This window comes from Natator depressus, chromosome 9 (assembly GCF_965152275.1).
Source record: "Natator depressus isolate rNatDep1 chromosome 9, rNatDep2.hap1, whole genome shotgun sequence".
NCBI classification, from domain to species: domain Eukaryota; kingdom Metazoa; phylum Chordata; order Testudines; family Cheloniidae; genus Natator; species Natator depressus.
This window is the reverse complement of record NC_134242.1, coordinates 6,366,732-6,384,498: the sequence shown is the minus strand read 5'-3', so window position 1 is coordinate 6,384,498 and position 17,767 is coordinate 6,366,732. Positions and strand designations below refer to the sequence as shown.

Here is a 17,767-nt window from a genome sequence, read left to right as displayed (position 1 = left end):
TGTAACCGGCCTCCTGCATGGTCCAAAGGCCCAGGCTTGTGCGGGGGGGCCTGCCACGGTGCTGGATGCAACACAAAGCCCCATGCACAAAGCCCCTTCCCCGGAGCCAGCTTTGCTGGCAGCGAAGAGAGACGGGGAGGTCCTGCTAGATTGCAATGCCCCCTGGTGGTGCTTGAAAAGCCAGCAGCTACAGACAGCCCCCCCCAACCCTCATTCGGGCCCCCCCCACCCCGAGGCAGGCAGCCTCCCCATTCATTGATGCTTTCCCCTCCAGTCTGTCACACACGCACACGTCCCAGCGCTGAGGTGGAGTGAAGACTTTAACTGTCTCCTCTTCGCCTGCTCTAAACTCTCCGAGGGAGCTTGGAAAATGAGCAGGGCTGGAAGACTGGGGAAGTCTTTCTCCAGCCGGGCTGCATAGCAAGGTGAGAGTCCCCCTTTGCCAGGACAAAATCTGGATTTTGCTTTTTTGGGTTGTTATGGAAAACGAATGTAGCACTGAGTGTCCAGGTACCCGGATCGCCCCGCTCCAAGTCGCTAGGCGGTGGAGAAGAACTGGATTCCCACGGCTGGGAAAAAGCACACCGGTAGGAGGGTGGCGGGCGTGTTCCTAAGAGAGGGGGCAAAAAACAGAAAACAGAGCAGCAGTGGGGATAAAATCCTGCTCTCGCTTTCGCAAGCTGCGTGGAGAGGAGCCAGGCAAGGGGAGCCGACGGGCTGGGGCGGTCCGGCTGGAACCGACAAGACGTATTCTGTTTCAGGCATGGAGGAAATGTGATAAAACTCCAAAACTGCAGCCCCGAGGGGCAGACACTGTGCAGGATGCAGATTCCAGGGCAGGTGGACGGCTGGCTGCATAGACAGATATCAGGTATACCGATAGGGATCGGATAAACAGACAGATGCCGGACGTGCACTGGAGTGATAGATAGGATCAGTGTATGGACAGACAGAGAGATGGACGGCTAGACAGACACCGGATATAGGTTCTGTAGACAGACTCTGGGAAGCAGGCGAGTGAGTGTAAGATTATTATTGGATGTGACTGTTTTATCACAATCCTGTTAAGTATTAAAGGACCAGTCTCAGCTTAAACTTCCCTGGGTTGTTAAATCGGGCTTTGCCTGGAGCTTTGAGCTGGCTGTGAGCAGCGTGTGGGTTTAGCGTTGCATACACAGCCTGCCTGGCCAGTGCTCTCTGGGCCGGGGATGGTTTTGGGGGGCAGGGAGAGAGCTTTGCACCTAAAGGGGTGGCCCCGTCCTGGCCAAGAGTCCATGTGCCAAGCAGGAGAAGTGAAATCTGTGCCTCTGTCACTTAAGAGGAGGCATTTTCCCTGCAAGGCGATTTGCCTTCCTGAGCCTATTAGACTGTGTCAGCACTTCAGGACGGGAGCGGAGTTATTTATGTCTTTTCTATCACCGAGCACAAATAGAAAATCAGAACTCGATTCATTCCCCCATCAGCGGCTCTGGCGGCCGGGTCAGCGTCCCCTTGGGGTGCTCTTGCCTGTGGGTCTCTTTCAGAGCCACTTGATTATTTTCTTTAGAGCATCTTCAGTGTGCGCTGCACCCCAGGGCAGCAATAACCCCCTCGCAGAGCTAAAGGAGTCAGGAGCGTGTTTCTCCACTGCAAACAGGTGCCGTAGACGGGAGGGAAATGCAACCCCTTGGAAGTCCTGGCCGTGACTAGCACAACGCCAGGTGGTGTCCTCCCTCCCCATCTGCGTCCCCAGGTGACTAACAGAGCGGAAGGGGGGCGAAGGGAAAGGCGAGATAATTGGCAGAGAGGCTTTCAGAGAAGATCTGAAAGGACGTGGAAGTGAAGTTGAAAGCACCGGAGACTTTTTCCCCCCCAGCCTGTTTGTTAAGATGGCTGTCCCTGTCCAGCCGAGGGTTTCGCTCTTAATCTAGCACCCAGTGTAAATTGTCCCCTGGACCAGAGAGCACTGGGATGAAGAGCCATTTTCCCCAGGGTGATTTTATGGCCGTCCCTGTATCCCCGCTGCCCAGCTAGGGAAGTTTGAGCTGGGGCGATGGCTCAGAGCTTTTCTGGGTTGACTGTAAAATTGCATCCTGGCTTCACTTCTTGCCTTTAAAACGGGGCGTGTGTGCGGGGGCGCTGAAAACATCCCCATGGAGAGAGACTTGTCCAGCCTGGCCCTGCCGAGTGGCATGTGTTAACGGCTGCCGTGAAAGCTTTGCTAGAAAGAGCCGGTGCCAGGCTAGCCAAGCACCCCTGGGACTGGTAATCGGACGACGCTGACCCTCCGAATAACCCGGCCCTGGCAGCCCCGGCGGTCCCGGCCCATGCAGCCAGGGAAGGCTACTCTGAGAGACAGGAGCAATTGAAGAGGCAAAAATAGCCCCATGGGGCTGAGCTGTGCCTGGCTTCTTGGTGCTCTTCACATATGTGGAGCTAGGGAAATGCAGCCGGTCTCAGGCTGTGCGGGAGAATCGCTGTTTGTAACGTGGTTCAGGAGGCCACAGGGTCTCCTGGAGACAGATCTGGTTGTACCCGGGACGGGCAAATTTGTGCTAGACAGAAGCTTCTGCTAGGCCCGGCTTTTGTAGGGGGTGGATGAGGAGGGGTGTAGAGAGGAAGGAGTGAAACCGTGGATTGGACGGTACCTAGTGGGGACTGTTGAGGGGTGGGGTTTGGAGGGACAGGGCTGTGGGGCGCGGGGAGGCTTGCGGGGACAGGATCGTAGGGACTGGGAGGTTTGGGTGAGGATGGAGGTTTTAAAACCCCCACCTGGTTGGCACAGGAAGCTGTCAATGATGCAGACTGGCCCCCATCCAGCCCAGTCACCCAGTGACTTTTCCCTGGCATGTGGCCCTGTAAATTCGGGTCAAGGGCCAAGCCGGAGCGAGCCGGCAGCACTGCCCGTAGTCCCCCTCCCCTGACCCAGCAGGCCGTCTGTGGATGCGCCTCGTGCCCCACAATGCCAGGCAGAGCGGGGATTTTGCAGATGCACCTGCTGCACTGGTGCTTGGAAAGCTGGCGCAGCATGAGATGCCCCTTACAGCAGCTCTCCCCCAGCCTGCAGCACGGAGAGCTGGTGACAGCACGGCAGGGCCAAGCCAGGCTAGGGGTCCCATCCCTGTGTTAGCCGTGGCCCAGGCCCGTCTTTCCCGAGGAGCCTGCGCTGGCCCGGGTTGGATTTCAACCAGCCCTGCGGTGTCATGGGGCAGCGATTCAGTCCACCCCAGGCTGGCCACTTGCCAGCATCCTAGGCAGCTCCTGGGACAGTGACCACGAAGCACTCATGGTTCACCTGCAACATGGGGGCCCACGCTGGGCCCTGCCTAGCCGAGGAGTGGAGGGAGGACGGCTGAGGCTCTGCTGCTGAGGGTGGGAATGAGGGCGGCTTTAAGGCATCTCTCTAATCCAGTCCAGTCTCTTTGCAGCGGGAGGCCATGTATCCCTCCGCTAACTGCTCCAGCCTGCCCCCCGGAGACCTCCCCGCGCAGCTGGACTACCAGGATCTGTGCAACCAAAGCCAGCAGGATGCTGCCCTTAGCCACATTGACCCCAAGGACTTGAACCTGACGGTGGAGCAGCTGCAGGACAAATACCTGGGCCCCCGGAGATCCAGCTTCTTCATCCCAGTCTGCGCCACCTACCTGCTGATCTTTGTGGTGGGGGCCATCGGCAACACGCTGACCTGCCTGGTCATCGTGCGCCACCGGTTCATGAGGACCCCCACGAACTATTACCTGTTCAGCCTGGCCGTCTCCGACCTGCTGGTGCTCCTGCTGGGGATGCCGCTGGAGCTCTACGAGATGTGGAGCAACTACCCCTTCCTCCTGGGCGCGGGGGGCTGCTACTTCAAGACGTTGCTCTTTGAGGCCGTCTGCTTCGCCTCCATCCTCAACGTGACGGCGCTGAGCGTGGAGCGCTACATCGCTGTGGTCCACCCGCTCAGGGCCAAGTACGTGGTGACCAGGAAGCACGCCAAGCGGGTCATCGTCACGGTCTGGGTGTTGTCCGTGCTCTGCTCCATCCCCAACACCAGCCTGCACGGTATCCAGCCCCTCTATGTGCCGGGCAGAGGGGTGGTGCCGGACTCGGCCATCTGCACCCTGGTGAAACCCCGCCTGATCTACAACCTCATCATCCAGATCACCACCATCCTCTTCTTCTTCTTGCCCATGGGCACCATCAGCATCCTTTACCTCCTCATCGGGCTGCAGCTGAAGAAGGAGAAGATGCTGCAAGCCCTGGAGGCCAAATCGGGCGGGGACTGCGACTACCACAACATCCGCATGCAGCAGCAGAAGATCAGGAGGAGGCAGGTGACTAAGATGCTGTGTAAGTGGAGATGAGGGGGGCGAGGCAGGGGAGAGCTCATGATTCACCTCGGCGGCTGATCCCCTGCGCCGGCCCATGCATCACGGAAGGATGCAGCTCAGGGGCGCAGAGGGAGGTATTCCCAACCTGCGTTTTCACTGGGCGGCTAGGGCAGGCCACCCATGTCCCGCAGCCCAGCTGCTGGAGGGCAGGACCAAGCGAGAGCTCCAGGGGGAACTGGGCACCACTCAGCAGAGTGGTGGCGGATGCAGCCCAGCTCCAAGATGTTGCAAAGGGGACTGAAGATCTGGAAGGACTGGAGCAGTCCAGACCGGAACAGGCCAGGCTCCATGCAGTCTCTCTGCAAGCCCCTAGGAGCACATCAACTGGCAAAAGTCCCCTGTGGGGAGGCTATCCGCCTCTTTTATCTGGTACAGGCTGAGAGCAACCAGCCTAAGGATTTGAGCCAGGGATCCTTGGGTGACCTGGCGTTAGCTCACCTGCCCACTCCAGCTACAGCAGGTTCTGCACTCAGGCCCCTGCAAGGCAGAGCCACCCAACCCCTTGCTAAGTGAGAGCAGCACCGCTCCATCCCCTTGGGAGCCTGGCGTCCCTTTGCAGAGGGACTGGGAGTTAGGAGCACCATAGCAGCAGGTCCCGACTCCCCTGGGTAGTGCTGGGATGAAGCTCTTGGCCAGACTCCTGTACGCCACGCACAGTCCTAGCAGCCTCCTGGGGAGCGGGCTTTCCAGGGGATCTGAGAAGGGGCTGGGTGAAGGCTGCACCCGGAGCTCCCCAAAGCTGCCCTGCAGATGGCCAGTGTGCCGGATGGGACTTGCTCCCTCCTAGGTCTTGGCATATTGCCCCCCCTGCCAGGGCCCCTAGCCCCTGCCCACCGGGGCCCTAGCGTTTCCCCCTTTTGGAGCGCAGCCAGCCGGAGTCTCAGAGCTCCTAACAAACCCAGCCCCTCGCTCCGCTGGTACATAGGTACCCACGCCCCGGCGGCATACAGGTGTCTTGGGCCAGATCCACGGTGGGTGGAAATCAATGTAGCCCCCCCCTCCAAGTCAACCGAGTCGCGCTTATTTATTCCAGTTGGGGGTCTGACCCTTTGGCTGTGTTTACTCTGTATGTGTGTGCGTGCGTGGGGGTGTACCTCTGTGTGTGTGCGCGTGCCTGTGTGTGTTCGTCTCTCAGCGTTGTTGCCTTCATGCGTGCAGTGCTGTAAGTGTGACTTTGCTGCTCCAGCATGTCACTGAACAGGTGATTTCCGATGCACCTTTACAGGTCGGGTGGGTGCGTGGGGACAGCAAAGCCGGGCTGCGTTAGCCGGCCGTGTGTGTTGCTGGGTGTACAGGGAGTGGACATGTAGGGTGACCCGACGTCCCGATTTCATAGGGACACTCCCGATACGCGGGGTTCTGTCTGACATAGGCGCCTATTGCCCCCCACCCCCGTCCCAATCTTTCACGCTTGCCATCTGGTCACCCTCCATGCATGAGAGTGCATTGGGGTGCTCACACATTCCAGGGGAACATCCTGTTGTTACTCGGGATTCATTAGGAAGAGCCCCAGGAATGCATGGCGCTGGACGGAGAGAGAGAGGCCACAGGCCCTGTCCTGTGGCACTGACGGTCTGGGTTATGCCCAAGGCTCCCTTTACGGGATCCCGGTGCGTGCCGTATTAGCAGCCAAGCGGCCCTGTGTGCTACGCCGTAGGGGTGTGACCGGGCTGTACCTTGCTGTGGTGCACTGGTGGTACACTAGTGCTGGGTGCCTTGCAGGGAGAGGGGTGTGCGTAACCGCAGCTCAGCGCTATGTTCCTGGAAACGCGGCTTCGGCGCCGTGCTTGAGCGGAGATCTGCTGTGCAGTTGTTATTTTAAAGCTGAGGGCGAGTTCTGACTGGCCAAGGTGGGTTCCGGCTCCTGGGCCGGACTCTCGCCTGCATCCCCCTTTGCAGCTGGGGAAAGTGGGTGTAAAAGGTTACCGTTCTGATCGGGTGCCACTTTGCACCCGCTTGGCCCGGGTGGAAACGGCGTCCTGGAATCAGGTGCCACGTGGGTCTGGTGCCATAGCACGATGCCCGGCCGGGGCACATGGCATGCTTAGCACGCCTGCCGTTGGCTTCTCCTCTGGAGGGGTGAGTCCCAAGCAGCATCCAGCTTCCCTCCAACCACAGTGTGAGATAGGACGGCTGGGACCACAGGGGCCAGGGGGCGTGTGGGTTCTCTGTGCACCGTGTCCCTCCCTGCAGTGGCCCTGGCTGGTGTCAGCTTGGTGGAGCAGCTAGGGAAGGAGGCTTTTATCACAGTAGCACTAACCAGCTGGGAATTGGCAATGGGCCGGAGATAAGAGATCTGAGCCAGCAGGTCTCCCAGCTGCTCGTTAATCTCTAAGAGGTGCCCAGGGTCATGATGGTGAATACTCCATCAATGGAGGGCTGTTTCATTTGTCTAATAAACGCAGCGGGCTTCCAGGGAGGCCTTGGCTGGCTGGTGGGTTTCACTCGGGCACAGACACAATCCAGGGCTGGAAGCATTTCCCAGGGAAGATGCCCATTTGCAGGCCAAGCCAGCCAGAGCTGCAGTGGTCCCTGGGGCTGCAAAGCTTTGGCTCTGGGCTGAGCGAAGGCCCCGTGCTTGACAAGAAGCAAAGCCACGTGGCAGAGCAGCTCTGGCAAGAGACAGAGGGAGAGATGTTAACCAGACCTCATGTCCTTTCTACAACCCGCTTCCCTGGCTGCCCCCAGAGAGCAGATCAACAAGCCAGGGGGGAGCAAATCCCTTTTGTTCTGGCCTTGCCGTGCAGGGACACGCTAGCATTGCAAACAAGCGTTGGCTCGGATGGTCCTGAGCTCACCATGCCTGCACAAGGCCTTGTGTCCTCCTGCAACAGCCGTCCCAGCTGTTCCCAAGCATCAGCTTGCTTGCAATGCCTGGGGTTTTAAGTCAGGCTTGGCTTGAAGCGGCGCTGCCTGCAAAGGTGTCCCGTCTCCAGGGAAGCCGCAAGCATTGCCGCAACACCCGCTCAGCAGGTCCCCACAATGCCGTCTGCTGTGGTTGGAAGTAACCCAGAGCCCCTCATCCCGCCAGCGGAGCTGGAGGGGTTGCAAGCACTTTGGAGGGCAGGATTAGGATTCAACACAATCTTGACAAACTGGAGAAAGGGTCTGAAATAAAGAGGATGACATTCATTGGGGCAAATGCAAACCACATTCATTAGGGGCAAATGCTTAGGAAGGAATTGCACACACACAAACTGGGAAATGACTGCCGAGGAAGGAGCATTGCAGAAAAGGATCTGGAGGTCAGAGTGGATCACAGACGAAATATGAGCGGTCACTGTAACACTGCTGCAAAAAAAGTGAACATTGTTCTGAGCTATATTAGCAGGCGTCTTGTAAGCAAGACATGAGAAGTAATTCTGCCACGCTACTCAGCATCGGTAAGGCCTCAGCTGGAGTACTGTGTCCAGTTCCGGGCTCCACACTTTGGAAAAGAAGTAACAAATTGGAGGAAGTCCAGATGAGAGCAACAAAAACACAGCCTACGGGGGAAGATTGAAAAAAACTGGTTAGTTTAGTCTGGAGAAGAGAAGACTGTGGGAGGACATGATAACAGGCTTCAAGGATGTAAAAGATTGTTATAAAGAGGAGGGTGATAAATTGTTCTCCTTAACCACTGAGGATAGGACAAGAAGCAATGGGCTTAAACTGCGGCAAGGGTGGTTTAGATCAGACATTAGAAAAACTTCCTAACTGTCAGGGTGGTTAAGCACTGGAATAAATTGCCTAGGGAGGTTGTGGGATCTCCGTCACTGGAGATTTTTAAGAGCAGGTCAGACAAACACCTGTCAGGGATGGTCTCAGATAACACTTAGCCCTGCCTCGGTGCAGGGGACTGGATGAGACGACCTCTCTGTTAGGGGACCGGTGCTGTGGGGTAGATGCAGTGTGTGTGGATGTGCCACAGTTGTTCTGCTCCTGGTCGGAGAGCGAGACCCCCAGGTGCCGATGGCCCTGCAGCGCCTTCTCTGCTCAGCGGGGACACCCCCAGGGGGATGTCAGGGGGCAAAGGGTTATCCAGCCCGCACCCCCGGGTGACTCCGCTTAGCCAGAGTGAGGAGGGTTCTGGGAGCTGGGAGGGGGGAGCCCAGCCGGAGGGCACTGAGATCTGAAGGGCAGGATTCCCCAGGAGCGCTGCGCCCTGGCAGGCGGGCACTTGGGGAACTGACATGGCCCTGGTCCCCCAAGCCATTCTGCAACAGTGAGCTCGGCTGCCCCAAGGCGATTTGGCTGAGCACGTGGCCCCACAGGGCTCCCTGCAACACTTCCTGGGCCTGGCCCACCTCTAAGGCCGAGGGGCGGCCCACAGGGACGACATGTCCCAGAATGTATCGCTCCTTCTTGATCCAAACAGAGGCGACCAGAGGAGCAGGCTGAGCGTTAGGTTTGAAATTCCCATGCTCCCTGGGAGCACTGATCCCAGGAACGCTTCATCCTCCCGACATGAGTCTGAGTCCTGGGTGGGAGGTAAGAACCAGGCTCCCATCTGCTCTGCACAGACACTAGAGATCCCAGGGCCCTTCCCGTGAGAACAGTGGTGTGTCCCAGTGGCCTTGGCCCAAATGTCTCTTTATCCCCTTGTTAGCTGGGACATTTCTGTCCCCTGGATCCATAATTCCTGTAAGGACTGAAACCCCTTTTCTGGCCTCCTGCTCGGCCCCCAGCTAACCAGGCAGCCAGGAGTTCACCTGGTGTGCAGGGCGCTGCAATCTGCTGCGTGCCATCCCAGCTGCCCAGCTGGCCCCCAGTTGGGCATGGCGCCTGGCCTCTGCCAGGACTGTGCATTCCAAATCGACTCCGGATTCCCCTCCACCCCGTTCAGCTGCAACTGGGGGCGTGAGCTTCACTGGAAAAATAAACACCCGTCCAAGTGGAACGCCAGCAGAACCCCATTAACCCTGAGTTCAGCCTTTCGGGAAGCCTGGCGTTTTCTGGGCAGCGCTGGGTGGGCGCCTGCCGCTCCCCTCCCGCGCTCTGCTGGCTGCAGGGCTGAGACGTGCTCCCCTCCCCGTGGAGCTGCCTGAGGAGCCGAGACACATGGTCCAAGCCAGCTGCCCTGGCACCGGTGTGGGAGGGAGACAGAAAATGCAGGGGGCACTTCCCTGCCCCCTTCTGCACTGGCACGGGAGCAGCCAGAATGCTGGGGTCGCACAAGGAGCTCAGAGCACTGCTCCCAGCCCCCTACATCCGAAGGGCACAAGTGGGACATGGCTGGGGGCTTGTTCCCCAGCACAGGATCAGCAGTGCAGGGGGTTGAGCATGCCTCGCCAGGCCGCATTGGGCCTGCCTCAGAATGCCAGGGCTTAACCACCCTGACAGTTAGGAAGTTTTTCCTAATGTCCAACCTAAACCACCCTTGCTGCAATTTAAGCCCATTGCTTCTTGTCCTATCCTCAGAGGTTAACGAGAACAATTTTTCTCCCTCCTCCTTGTAACAACCTTTTATGTACTTGAAAATTGTGATCACGTCCCCTCTCAGTCTTCTTGTCTCCAGACTGAACAAACCCAATGTTTTCAATCTTCCCTCAGAGGTCATGTTTTCTAGACCTTTAATAATTTTTGTCACTCTTCTCTGGACTTTCTCCGATTTGTCCACATTTTTCCTGAAATGTGGCACCCAGAACTGGACACAATACTCCAGCTGAGGCCTAATCAGCGTGGAGTAGAGCGGACGAATTACTTCTCGTGTCTTGCTTTCAACCCTCCTGCTAATACATCCCAGAATGATGTTCGCTTTTTTTGCAACGGCGTGACACTGTTGACTCATATTTAGCTTGTGATCCACTCTGACCCCAGATCCCTTTCCACAGTATTCCTTCCTAGGCCTCATGTCCCAGTTTGTGTGTGTGCAACTGATTGTTCCTTCCTAAGTGTATCCTGGTATTCAGCCGAGAGGCCCCTTTATTTCCCCTACTGCCTCCCCCCTTCCCTCTAAACAGCCTTATCTCCTCCCCCCCCCCACCCCTTCACACCTTCCTGCACATCAAACTGTCTCCCTCCCACTCCTTCTTCGGAGAAGCCTTTGGGTGATCGACCACCCGCCCCAAACCCCCTCTCTTCCTGGCTTCCTCCTGCCAGAGAACGGGGCTGAACAGTGCTGTCTGCCCCATGCCCTCCCCTGTGAAGCAAGCGCCAGGCACCCTGACAGGGCTCCATGCATACTAACAATACTCCTCAGAGGTGCCAAGCGCCCACCGGCTTCCCCAGGAATTGTGGCGGGGGGTGGGCACGAAGAGGCAGGTAAAACCCCGCACTCCCCTGGAACTGGACGCAGCGTCCCGGCAAACGCAGAGCATGGGGAGGGGAGGGCGCTGAGCCCATAGAACCGGTGAAGTGTCCAACGTTGGCCAGCACCCCGGGCACAATTTTGGCTTAGACGAGGGAGATCCCTGAACCCCGAGGTTCAGCCCCAGGCATGGTGCTTTAACCCTTTCCGACCTTGGGGAGGCCGGAGGTACTTCATGCCTTCTGGCCTGGGTTTTCGTGGGTTTGGAGCCTCCACTAAGGGGCGCTGTGCTGGGGAGGGTATGTAGCTGGGTCCCTGGGAGCTGTGGGACATGGAGCTAGTCCCAGGCTGGGGCTCTCCCTGCAGCCTGCCTGGCCGGTTCCACCTCACCCTGCCACCCGGGCTGGCCATGCTGGTGTAAGCGGGGGAATGGTCCCGCTATTGTGGGGAACTTTCCTGGCTTCTACCCTATCCCGGTGAAGAGGGCTAGCGAAAGGATCTGAGTCCTCGCTCCCACTCCCTTTACCCAGATGCCTGCCTGACCTTGAGGGCTGTGTGGCAGAGTCCTCGTAACCCTGACAAGGCTGAGTCCAGGATTCCTGCGGGGCTCGACCCCCAACCTTGTCATGGTCACTTAGGGCAGGGGCTAGGGTGTCCCCACTCCGGGGTGCTCTCTCCTCTCTGGATGCTTCCCTGACCCACTGATTACTACATACAGCTCAAAGCAAATACAATTTATTAAACAGCAACCAATTATGAATAAGGAAAAAATGGGAAAGGTGAAAGGAAAACCCGGCACCCCGCTCTGTGGCATGGGGACATCACGACCAGCGTCTCTGGAACGTAAGGGCAGTTCACAGTCTGTCCCTCACATGTCCCAGGCCCTGGCTATGCTGAAGGGATGCTGCAGGTCAGACACTTGCTCTGGTGGTGGCCACATTCCTCCAGGCTCTGGATGGCAGGACCCTTCTTCCCAGCGTCAGCCACTGCTGTTGGGGTTATGATCCCCCGCCGAGTCTGGCCTGCAGAGCCTCCTGGCTGGGGGCGTCTCCCTGTGCTGGGCCCCCTGCCCAGCGTCCCCCTCACTCTCCCGAGCTGCTCACCGCACCCGGCTCCAGATGGCTCCAGCTCCAGCTCCACTCTGCCTCAGAACGGCGGCTGCTCTGCCTCCAGCCCCCTGGGCTGCTTTTCCTGGCCCCTCTGGCTGGCAGGGCTCTGCTCCCCAGCTCAGCTTGGGCCCCCGCTCTCTCCTTAGCTCAGCCCCACTGTGTCTGACCCAGGCAATTCCAGCTCACACGGAAGATGGGACCCCCTGGTCTCCTGACTCCCTCAGTAGCCTGCCCCATCAATCAGGCTGACCTGGAGCACTGGCTTCTCCCCACTGTTCCTGGGGACTGTCAGTCTCAGGGACCTGACTTCCCATCCACCCTTCCCCTTTCCTTTGGTACTGGGAGCTACCCAACCAGAAACCCCCACTGAGTTTAGTAAGGGGCCAACAGTCCCCTTACACTGGCATCAGGCGGCTCACAGCCACGGGAGGGGCCGGGAACATCCTGGCATGGAGCTGGGCAGGCCTGTGGGAGGCAGAGATGGGAACCAGGTTTTCTCAGGACCCCATGGCGGCGGCTGTGAAGGCTCCAGGGCTGCTGGTCTGGCTCCGGCCACCAGCCCGGGGAATCCACGCAGAGACTCCGGGATGTGGAGAGCAGCGACGAGGCTGCTCTGTTCTCGTCTGCACCAGGGCCGTGTATTTAATCAGGATAAAACAAACTCCGTGAGAACAGACACCTGATTTCTATCGGGTGCGTATCCTGGGGCAACAGCCACAGCCCTCTCTGGGGTCGCGGGGGTGGGGAAGGAGCTGGGTTTGCCAAGGAGCTTGGGGAAGGGGACAGAGAAACAAACACCAGAGATAGGATGCTGAACGGAAGGGGGACAAGGGAGAAAGCTGGTTAATGGGACCACAATTAGCTACCGCTGGCTGGAGAGGGGTGGCACCAGGGAGAGAAAGAGAGCAGAACGAAGCGAAAAGAACGGACAGGGAAGGGAAAGAAAGACCCGCTGAGACTGGGTGAAGGTCCAAGAAATCAGAGGGGTGCGAGGGAGCGAGAGTTACAGGGAACAATACAGATTGCCTGACGCTGGGACTACGTGGCAGGGGATGGATCACTGGAAAATTGCCCTGTTCTGTTCATTCCCTCTGAAGCACCTGGCATTGGCCACTACAGGATACTGGGCTAATTGGACCACTAAGCTGCCCCAGTTTGGTCGTTCTTATGTCTCTTATATTTCTTATGGAGGGTGGAGACTGGGAAAGAACTGGGTTGCACTTAATATTAGGGTTCTATTTATAAATGGTTTATAAAGGGTTAATAGATGTTTCATGTTACAGACAGATGTAGGATGTGTTACAGATGGTTACAAGTGGTCTATGGACTTGCTGGATTCTATGACAGTTGATTAACCAGTTATTAAAACAGCTAACCCTTCGTTAACTTTCGATAAACTATTGATTTTATAAACTCTGTTGAATACACATCATGCCTTGTGGAATGTTACAAACCATGTGACTAGGATGCAAAGCCAATGAACTGCTGTGTGACATGTCATGATAGCTAATGATATGTCATGCCATAAATCAGTGTCCTTCCACTGCAATGAGCACCCTTATTCCTTCACATTCTTATTATCTATCTATCTATCTATCTATCCTCATACACCCCATCTATCTATCTATGTATCTATCTATCTATCTATCTATCCCCATACACCCCATCTATCTATCTATCTAGCTAGCTATCTAGCTATCTATCATGCCCATCAAAGTGGTATTTGGGCTTCATTTTAACTGCCAGCCATCCACTCCTATGGTTGTGTCTTGCCCCTATTTAAAATAAATCAGTAGAATATATTTGAAGAAACGCAGAGCTAGTGACATGCCTGCCAGCCAGAACCAGCCAAAACCTCCTGCCTTTTTCGGTTGTCCCTCTTCCCATCCTGCAGCCACTAAATCCTTTGTAGGTTTATGTCTCATTTACTGCAAGGGCTCGGTTCCTTTCCATGGCTGTATGATGCCAGCTATGATAAGTAATAAGGAGGCAGTAAATCAATCACATGAGGGCCATGAAAGAAATGGGTGTTTACCCTAGGGTGGCACATTAGAGGTACATACCCCCCCCATGGGTCATCAGCAGGGAAAGAACCCACAGCTTGCAGCACCCCGGGCACACCCGCCCGCCGACAGCAATTCTGGGCCCCAGGGCAGAACAGTCAATGGGCGCTCTTCTGGCTCGGCCAGGGCTTCCACATGCCCGCTCAGCTGCCTTCACCACTGCCGGTACCACCCTGTGCGTGCCTAGGAGCCCTGCGGCCTGTCCAGGCGATGTAAAAGGGCCCGGGGCTCCTGGCCACCGCCGCAGCGGCTGGGGGCCCTGGGCCTTTTGAAATCACCCGGGCCCCTGGGCAATTTCCCCCTTTGCCTTCCCTGTCAGCGGGCCTGACCGCAGGCTTTTATCCCTCAAAGTAAAGGAGTAATTCCTTTTGTTGGCAGTATCGGTAGGCTGTTATCCCTCTGTGGAAGAGTCAGGAATTGAACCTTGGTTACCTATGGCCCAAGCTACCACTCTACTCCTTGGGCCACCCTTGCTGTCCTATGTGAGCCAGGCATTAAAGGGGGCAGGACGTATGCTTTTATCAGTGTCATGCACTGGCAGTATTTCCCCTTCTGCATAGAGAGAATATGGCAACTAATGCAGTGAAGGCAAAGACCAGGAGGCAGGAAAGAACCTGCGCCATCAGATCAGCGACTGTCAGGGATCGAAGCACAGAACCAGCATACCCCGCCCCCCCTCCAATGGCCACGTAATTTTCTCTGCTTCCTTCCAGTCGTGCTGGTTGTCGTATTCGGGATCTGCTGGGCCCCCTTCCACACAGACCGGCTCGTCTGGAGCTTCGTCTCCCACTGGACGGGCCGGATGCTGCACATGTTCCAGTACGTCCACATCATCTCCGGGGTCTTCTTCTACCTGAGCTCAGCCGCCAACCCCATCCTCTACAACCTGATGTCCACGCGCTTCCGGGAGATGTTCAAGGAGGTGATGTGCCGGAAGCGCCTGTGGGGGCGGGGCTCCAGGAAGTACTCGCCCAGCGTCACCCGGGTCACCACCCGCAGCACGGTCTGCGAGCACGTGCCCGCCGGCAACGGGCTGCCCCTGTCCAACGTGGTGGAGGAGGAGATGGGTGCGGCGGGGGAGGACGCCCTTAAGCGTGAGACGTCCTTCCCCTGAGGGCACCGCCAGGGCCTTCCCCGCTAGTCGGGCTCCTGGAGGGACACAACGACTGCAAGGGGGTTGGGAAGATCATGTCCAGTGTCTAGTCACCCGCTTATGTCACCTGCCGCTGTGCTACCCGCTAGCACTGCCCTGGCGTTACCTCCACTCCCACCCCTTGTAAGCCGAACTCCCCAGGGGCTGCGCCGTGGCACGAGGGTACGAGCGCAGGCAGAAAACCCCCGAACTTTGGGTTCAGAGAGGTGAGATATTAACTCTTTGCTGGCTGGGGCCCCACTCCACAGGTCATGCCTTTGCAGCCTCTTGGCCTGGGAATTGGCGGTGGTGCCATCTGGCTGCAGGTTGTTGTCTGGCGTGTCTGGCAGTGCCGGACCGGCTTAGTGCTAGGAGGGATGCAAACAAGAGACAGGTTGGTGAGAGGCAGGTTGTCTCCACTGATCCCAGCTTCTTCCCTGTGTATCATAGAATCTCAGCGTTGGCAGGGACCTCAGGAGGTCATCTAGTCCCACCCCCTGCTCAAAGCAGGGCCAATCCCCAATTTTTGCCCCAGATCCCTAAATGGCCCCCTCAAGGATTGAACTCACAACCCTGGCTTTAGCAGGCCAATGCTCAAACCACTGAGCTATCCCTCCTGAAACAGCTCGGTCTGGAGGTTCAGACATGGCCACTGAACTCATAGCAAATGCCTCTGTAATTCAGAGGGCTGGGCCCTGGTCACAGGCAAACGCTGCCCTCCGGCTGCCTGAGTCACAGTGCAACAGGCTCCCCCCCGCCTCCCTCCTGGGAGAAGTCTCCCTGCTAATCCTAGCCTGAGGCTCCAGCCCGGCTCTGCCGACGTGCCGGCCTGCGCTGGCCACCCACAGCTGGGAGCCACAGGCACAGCGTGGCATGGTGACGTCGTCGCAGGGTCATGCTGGGCTACCCGGCCGGGGGTGACATTTCAGTCACAACGAGGCTGTGTCGCCATGTCACTCAGAAGCCATCACTGCCTGCCAGCCTCATTCACCCTCCTCCCCTGGTCCCACTCGCCCCCTCCCCAGGCTTTCCCTCTCTTCCCCGCACCTTCTACCATCACACAACAATCCCTCCTCCAGGCTGTCCCAGGCCAATACCCCCCTCCCAGTAGCCCTCGACTTTCTCCAGTACCCTGGTCCCCACTGGGTGCCCCCAATTACCCACAAGCCCCCCTTGCTCCTGAGACATGCAGGGAATCAATTCCCAGTATTGCCAGCTCCAGGCCCCCCAAGTTCATCTGTCTTTAAAAAAATACTAAATGTCGGGGTCTGTTTCCCTGCCTCCTGGTGCTGGGACTTTTAGGAGTCCTGGCCCCATGTTTTCTCCACACCCCCATGGGCTACAGCCTAGAAACAAAGAGCTGAGATGCTCCCAGAATCCCAGGACTCCAGGAGCTGGGGCTTTCAGAAAGATGCCAGATATCAAGGGAGTTGGCAGTGCTGGGTTCCGGACACCCCTACTCCTGCTGTCCCTGGGGAGGAGGGAGAGGACCAAGAGGTGGAGGAAATCAGCAGAGAAATGCCACACAGGGAGCGTGGCAGGGTGCAGATGCAGGACCTCCCCCGCAGCCCGTGGGTTTGACATGCTGTAGCTGAGGCATCAACACCACCATGTGGTGTGGTGCTACCCCCCACTCTCCGTACGTTCCTGGGCAAGGCTGTGGCAGCTGTGGCAGGGAAGACCTTCGCTCAGGCACCCCCCAGCGAGGCGCAGAGAGCTCAGTTTGACACACACCACACCTGGTTGCCCTTGCTTTCCCCTTCTGCCCTCCAGGGAGGGACTGTAAATAAGTCAGAGTGAAAGGGCCATGGGGCCTGGCCTGGCTGAGCGGCTGAGGCCATGATGGAGGCGAGGGGGGCTGGTTTTACTCCGTCCCCAGTGAAGAAGGAAGAGCTGTTGTGTGAGGCTGACTCACTCTTTCCCTGGCTGGCTCCTGTGTGTTGGAGCGTGTAAGCCGTGGAAGATAATTCACCCTCCCCACATAAACATGGGAACCTTTTCTGACAACAGAGATGTCTCTTATCAGTGTGCTAACAGCTGACACAAAGTGCAGTGCTGGCACCCGCCCGGCTGTGGAGCAGATACCCTCTCGCTCTCTCTCCACTTCCCTTTCTTCCTTTCACCACCTCGTCCCGGACCTTCCCCAGCGCAGCAGCCTCTCCTCTGACATCGGCAACTACCCCGGGCCATCCACACTGTGGCGAGTTCGGGGGTTTTCTGTCTGTGGGTCTCTCCGGTGTGCATGAGCTGATTGTCACTTAACTTGAGAATTAAAATAAACCCACAACTATTCTCGTTAGTTGGGCTCAAATTATTTCTCTCTCTCAGCCACTCTCCTCTGACCCACTGTCTCTATTCAGTATAAACTCAGTTGCACCCCGCCTTGACTTTCCCTAGAAGAGTCACAGCAGAGAAGCTAAATGAATTCTTTGCATCGGTCTCCACTGAAGAGGATGTGAGGGAGATTCCCACACCTGAGCCATCCTTTTTAGGTGACAAATCTGAGGAACTGTCCCAGACTGAGATGTCAATAGAGGAGGTTTTGGAAAAAATTGATACATTAAACAGTAGTAAGTCCCCAGGACCAGATGGGATTCACCCAAAACTTCTGAAAAAATTCAGATATGAAATTGCAGAACTACTAACTGTGGTATGCAACCCATCACTTAAATCAGCCTCTGTACCAGATGACTGGAGGAGAGCTAATGTAACACTGTCTTTTATAAAGGCTCCAGAGGCGATCCTGGCAATTACAGGCTGGTAAGCTAAACTTCAGTACCAGGCAAATTGGGAGAAACTATAGTAAAGAACAGAATTATGAGAAACATAGATATGTGTGATTTGTTGGAGAAGAGTCAATCAGGTTGTGTGAAGGGAAATCA

General features: G+C 57.0%; 1 protein-coding gene across 1 annotated transcript; it reads left to right on the top strand.

Moving 5' to 3' along the window:
* The first annotated feature begins 286 nt into the window (after window positions 1–286).
* On the top strand, window positions 287–17,032 carry NMUR1 (neuromedin U receptor 1). The gene is made up of 3 exons (XM_074962879.1): window positions 287–425; window positions 3,408–4,311; window positions 14,467–17,032. Exons 2-3 carry the CDS (start codon window positions 3,417–3,419, stop codon window positions 14,865–14,867), a joined length of 1,296 nt encoding a protein of 431 aa, XP_074818980.1. The 5' UTR covers window positions 287–425; window positions 3,408–3,416; the 3' UTR covers window positions 14,868–17,032.
* Window positions 17,033–17,767: the final 735 nt, after the last annotated feature.